Genomic DNA, 6,559 nt, shown 5'->3' with positions numbered 1-6,559 from the left:
CCTTTGGAGTTGTGGGGTCGGCTTCAAGGGGCGCGGGATTAGTCACGTGGACCGTAAAAAAGACACGTGAAATTCTGGTGCGTAATCCAAAAAAAATAAAAATATAGCCAAGAGCGAGGTACATTTTATATTGAAGTAATGTACAAGGAAAATATCCTAATTTTATGCTGAGTAATACAAGGATGAATCTGTTCCTAGGATGGAGTTTTCAACAACAAAAGTCTTAAATCCCACTAGATGGAGTTGGTTGCATGAATCCTTAGTCTTGTTAACTAAAATTATAAAACATTTACAACATCAATTATGATTCAATTTCCCAAGTTTGATCATGAGTACTTGAAGATGAACCAAAATGTGTTTCCCTCTCGTTAGAGTTAATTAGCATCGACACAAGTTCGCGCATTGTCGGACGGTCAGAAGGAAGCATACTTGTGCACCTTAATGCAATATTGAAGACATCACTCATGTGTTTGACGGTGTTTTCATCCTGCAGATTTAATCGAGGATCAAGCATCCCTGATACTGATGAGTGACTTTCAACATAATTTCTCACCCATGTAACGAGGTCGCCTCCTTGTCCTAATGGCTGCACTGGAGTTCTCCCAGTTAACAACTCCAATAGAACAACCCCATAGCTATAGATGTCACCTTTTTCTGTAATTTTCATGGTGTACGCATACTCTGCAGGCACACAGGAAGTAAAAAAATCACTAATGGGGTAAGTAATGTGTATTGGACAGAAGGGCATAGCACTACAGAATTCTTGAAGACTCTTTACTTTTACTCTTCACAGAAATCTTTTTCTGAAGAACAATCAATGTTAACATTCTAGGACCAAAAAAAAATTGACCTTGTGTGAAAATTTCATGGCCATCTGAAGATAATTGCCCCAAATGCTCAAGAAAATGACCTTCCATAGACTAACAATGTATTCTAAGGAAACCCTTTAAACATGGAAACATAAAAGATGTTAAAAACTTGATTTACATTATTGGCCCACAACTTAATTGCTTAAACTTTTGGGTAAAGTGATAATCTAACATGGTATTGGAGTTGGTTACCTGGATGTCTTGGGTTCTAGTCTTGTTGCCCGTAGTTTAAAAAAAATATATTATATTTCTTATTATGGATGTTATTTCATGTGTTTATCTCTCCACATACTGCACTAAACTTAATAGTTTAAGTTTTTAGGTAAATTAGTAATCTAACAAAAGGGCTTACAAGTTGGCTAACCTGGAGCAATGTAGCCATAAGATCCGGCAACTGCAGATATGGATTCTGAATGTGGCTTGTCAATTACTTTTGCTAATCCGAAATCTCCGACATGAGCTTCGAAGTATTCGTCAAGGAGAATGTTACTGGGCTTTATATCGCGGTGAATAATCTGAGGCCTGCAATCATGGTGCAGATAAGCAAGACCCTCTGCAGCTCCAAGGGCAATCGAAAACCGTGTCTGCCAATTATGAATGTGGGATGCGCCATGAAACGGTTCTTCTGAACCACCAGCTCCATGAAGCAGTTCCCGCAAACTACCATTCGCCATGTATTCATACAGAAGAAGATTGGAGCCTTGGTAGTGACAAAATCCATATAGCTTTACAATATTCCTGTGCCTAATCTGTCCCAAAGTTAAAATCTCACCGCGGAAGCTGCTGTCTAGAGCGTCATTTCCTTCTCTGCTAGATGCTAGCTTCTTGACAGCAACTGTGCGGCCGGTAGGCATTACTGCTTTATAAACTATTCCAGAAGCACCCCTTCCGATGACAAAACTTTCATCGAAATTGTCAGTGGCTTCGATGAGGTCTTCGATCGTGAATTCTTCTGCCAGGGGAAAGTGCACATCAGAAACATGAGAGGATGCTTCGCCGTAATCCTGTGAAGGTGCGCTCATGTTGGCTTCTGGTCGCCTTAGGAAACATAAAATGGCTACAATTAGTACAACAGAGATCACTCCGACGGCTGCTGCGATTATTGCTATGGTTTTGCCTAAATGGCGTTTTTCTCCTTTGGCATTTGGGAGAAGAGATGATGCAGATTTGTCACAGGCACCGAGAGGTCTCCCGCAAAGTCCCTTGTTTCCAATGAAGCTGCCGACATCCATGCTCTGGAAGAGCGGTAACGAGGGAATAGGTCCAGATAGATCATTGTCTGAAAAATTGCAGCCAATTAAACTGGAGAGGTTCCTAAAGGTACCCGGGATTCTGTCAGTTAAGTGGTTGTTGTTGAGTAATAGGAATTCCAGTAAAACAAGATTTCCAAGCTCAGGAGGGATTGCACCAGTGAGGCTATTATGACTGAGGTTCAATGCAATCTGCAGGCTTAAAAGTGCCCCTAGCTCCGGCGGTATTCTGCCCGAAAATAGGTTTCCGCCCATTTGTAGTTCTGTCAAGTGAGAGAGGTTCCCCAAGGCAACGGGTATACCACCAGAGAGCTTGTTTTCTGAAAGCTTAAAAAGCTCCAGCTGGGAAAGAGTACCGATCTCCTTTGATAAGACATCGACGAAATTGTTTCTACTAAGATCGAGCCGTTGAAGCCCAGTACAGTTAAAAATCTCAGGTGGTATCCGTCCGGTGAGTGAATTGGAGGAGACATTGAAAGTCCCCAGCTTGGAAAGATATCCAATCTCTTTAGGCAACTGGGAAGTGAAGTAGTTGTGTGAAAGGTGAAGCCTCTGCAAAGCTCTGCAGTTGCCAATCTCGGGAGGAATAGGGCCTGTGAACATGTTCCGGTCCAGTTCAAGGGCAGAGAAGTGTTTCAGTCTGCACAGATCAGACGGGAAACTCCCCTGAAGACTGTTCCGGTCCAGGCAAAGATGCACCAAGTTTCTGCAGTTTGCAAGTCCTCTTGGGATGGTTCCTGTGAGATTATTGGACCCCAAGTTCAGTTGTTCCAAACTAGAGTTTCTGCAAATGTGGTGGGGAATGCTTCCTGTGAAGTAGTTCTCTGACAAATCGAGCACCCAAAATATGCCATACGACCCCAGCCCCTGAGGGATACTGCCACTCAGCGAGTTGCGGAAGAGTTGTAATCTGTCCAGTTTACTCAAATATTGGAAACCAAGAGGCACACCACCTGTGAGATTATTTATCGAGAGGTCGAGCTGAACCAAATTCTTCAAGTTGCCGAGTTCTTCCGGTATCGAACCCAAAAGCTGGTTATTGAATAGATAGAGGAGTTTTAGCCCACTTATCTTGCTGAACTCTGCTGGTATCTGTCCCTCCAAAAAGTTCTCTGACAAATCAACTTCTACTGCTAACGAAAGATTCCCAATCTCTTTTGGTATAGTTCCATTTAATCCATTTCTGTAAAGGTATAAATTCTTGAGTGACTTGAGTTTCCCAAGCTCCCAGGGTATGTTGCCCTCAAGATTGTTCTCATACAAATAAAGATATTCTAAACTTGTGCAGTTACCAAGCTCCTTGGGCACCAACCCAGAAAGCTGATTCTCCACCAGGTTCAAAGCTGTCAATTCCTTGAGCAATCCAAGCTCCTTGGGCAATTTCCCACTCAGCTGATTCTGGGGAAGACCCAGAATACTCAACCGCTCACATCCACCTATCTCTGCCGGTATGCTTCCAGAAATCAGATTATTACCTGCTAGAATCGCTGTCAAGTTCTTGAGATTCCCGAGCGACCGCGGCAGAGGTCCCGTAAGCTGGTTTGAGTGCAAGACCAACTTTGACAAGGAAGAAAGCTTTCCAATTTCAATGGGGATTTGGCCTTGAAGTTGATTATCATGCAGAAGCAGAAATTCCAGGCTTGTGCAGTTTCCAACCTCTATGGGAATGGTATGAGACAAAGCATTATCAGAGAGATCAAGGTGTTTCAGGTGAAGCAATTCGCCAATACTGGGAGACAGAGTTCCTGAAAGGTTCATGGAGTTGAGTTGAAGACAGACCACCGCCGGATTGTGGCCGGTAGTGCAGTTCACACCCACCCACCGGCAAGGTGTTGCGTCACTAGAATTCCAATTGCCCAGATGGTTATATGGGTCGACCAGTTTAGTCTTCATTCGCAGAAGGTGGTAGCCCTCGGCGTTTAGGCCCATAGAGGGACGTAGGAGGATGAGCAAAGCTACGAGGACTGGTGCTATGGTGAAGAGCACACATGGAAGTCTTTCCATGGCCATCAAACTGGAAGAAAAGCCAGTGGGTGCCATTTGTGGTTGAAGTCACCACTGCAAATGACAATTTCATGAGTATACAATTGTGCATCGGTAGCACTACTGTGTATTTGAACGTTTAATTTCTAGCTCTGGTTCCAATTCAAAGACCACATTATGGATTTGTACTGTCATATTAATTATTTTTAAGTCTGTATACAGTTTTCAGAAAATCTGCTTATGGTGGAAAATTATTTTTATTATTTTCATTTTTATTTTTGCTAAGTAGGTGGAAAATTTTTTATATGTGCAGAGGAAGGGTTCACACAGTGCACCTCAACACATGTTTATGTGGCGTCATTTTATTGGATAGAAACACATGTTTTTGGGCATCTAAGGCCCCTTAGCCAATGCCATCTTTAGCATGTGTGCATTGGCTAAGTTCCTTTTTTTGCATGTCTATCTTTCAATTTCCTCCCTGCTCTTGGGTACGTACAAGAGACACTATCAACTCTTGTATAAATTCCTTCTATCCAAGTCTAACTTAGGCCTTGGAGGACTGTAACCATAGTACCCACTTCATATATTTGATACATGACATTATATTTGTTATTCACTTATTCCTAGAATGTTGGGGTGATTGACATATGTAGTCATGTCCTAAATGATGAAGTGAGGAAGCAAACAAAGTCCTTAGATCAAACATTAAAGAGGTCTAAACAATCATCTTGCTTTCTCATCCTAGGGCAAATGACCCAATGAAGAGGCAAGTGGAGAAGCCTAGGAGTCCTTACATAATTACAATCCTTTAATCTAGTTTAGTAAAAAATCTGAGGCCGACTAAGTTAGATGGCTAGAGAAATGGAGGGTAGCACTGCTAAAATAAAAGAGACACATATAAGTATTGTTGATTTCATCCATGTCATTGACACGACATGGATGACTATAAGAGTCGCAAAAATGAGATCAAATATTTTATCAAGCAAGGACTCTTAGGGAGATAGCTAGACACAAACAACCTTATGACCATAGTACTAGTACGGCGAAACTAATGGATAAACCAACCTAGCGTCAATGTTATCTACATCATCTTTAGAGGACTAGATGGGGGAAGTTAGTGTAGCCCTTTGAGTAGCAAATTGGAGATGGGACATGGAAGACGCCTAAAGTGATGGACAGGACAGTGATTTCTTCGTCATATAAATATTATGGTGTATTTTTCCTTTATAAAAATGCACTTCTAATAACGAATATAATTGTTCATCACATAACAAGAAGAATATTGGTTTACCATGTGTTCAAAATTGAGACCCATTAGACTCCACTTAAAGGGTTCACCGGAGAAGTTATCTACCCCTAGAGTCAAAAAAACTTCATGATATTAGGTCATGGCTTCATGTAGCCCCATTGAGGTTCTATATGTGTATGCCAAGATAAAAAATTTATGATATTGACAATAATAAATTAAGCACCTCTTTACAAGTTCTTTAAAAATAAAATAAATCCCAATGATTTCTTGAACCAATGACCTAATAAATCAAATCTACAAAAGACTTAAAACATGCTATTGCGAACACACTCAAGATTTATCTTGTATGCACGCCAAAATAAAACAATATTTATTGAACATATGCATATGGATTCCAATATGTGTACACATCGACACAACTACGTAAAATAAAACAAATTAATTTGTGACCCTTTTGTTGATTTATGGACACTACTCACAACCTACATGAGTACATCATACTGTGCTACCTACAAAAATTATGGACAATAAGTCATCATAGGAACCTTTATTAAGAAATTTGGCCAATAAAATAATACAAAACTAAATGATTATCACAACCACTAATACATGCACTTGTATTGCAAAAAAGGGGCGAAATTTTAATAAAAAAAAATGCATGAAACTGTGAAAATTTTCAAAAACAACACAATTGTTGCAAAATAATAATAATAATAATAATAAGATTTGACAAAGGTCCATCCCCTTTACTTGGTGGATCCTTATGCATCATGTGTGTCATTGGAGACCCTTAGAAAGCAATTGCCTTCACATGTACTTGGAGAGTTATATGCTGCATTTAGGCCTTTACCACCAAAAGAAATTTGATTATCCCATCCTTCTCTCTTTGAAACAACGGGATCTTTATATCCCTTTCATGTAGGAGATTAAAAATGATGCCTATTCATTATGTGTGTGTGCGCGCGCGCATGCGTGTATGTGTGTGTATTGTGCACTGAATACGTCACATTGTCATACTCTAAAGTTGAAGGCTTGGTTACTGTTTGCTTTATCTAGTTTTCTTAGTTTCATTGTTGTGCATGGAGACTTAAATGGGATTGCGACAATGTTCAAACACCACTTGCATGTGTAGGAACAAAAAACATTATTTAAGTCATCCTTTGAAAACTATGCTAAACTTTTTTTAACCTCCTCCTAACATTAATTTT

At 40.3% G+C, this 6,559-nt stretch overlaps 1 protein-coding gene across 1 annotated transcript; it reads right to left on the bottom strand.

Annotated features, from left to right (window-relative positions):
• Positions 1 to 301: 301 nt before the first annotated feature.
• On the bottom strand, positions 302 to 4,123 carry LOC131153898 (probable leucine-rich repeat receptor-like protein kinase At5g63930). The gene is made up of 2 exons (XM_058106345.1): positions 1,234 to 4,123; positions 302 to 681 (listed from the first exon to the last, which is right to left on the bottom strand). The coding sequence occupies exons 1-2, from the start codon at positions 4,121 to 4,123 to the stop codon at positions 302 to 304; spliced, it is 3,270 nt and encodes a 1,089-aa protein (XP_057962328.1).
• Positions 4,124 to 6,559: the final 2,436 nt, after the last annotated feature.

The sequence above is a fragment of the Malania oleifera genome, chromosome 4 (assembly GCF_029873635.1).
Source record: "Malania oleifera isolate guangnan ecotype guangnan chromosome 4, ASM2987363v1, whole genome shotgun sequence".
Taxonomy (NCBI): domain Eukaryota; kingdom Viridiplantae; phylum Streptophyta; class Magnoliopsida; order Santalales; family Ximeniaceae; genus Malania; species Malania oleifera.
Note: the sequence above shows the minus strand (reverse complement) of the source record. Positions and strands in the feature narration are given on the sequence as shown.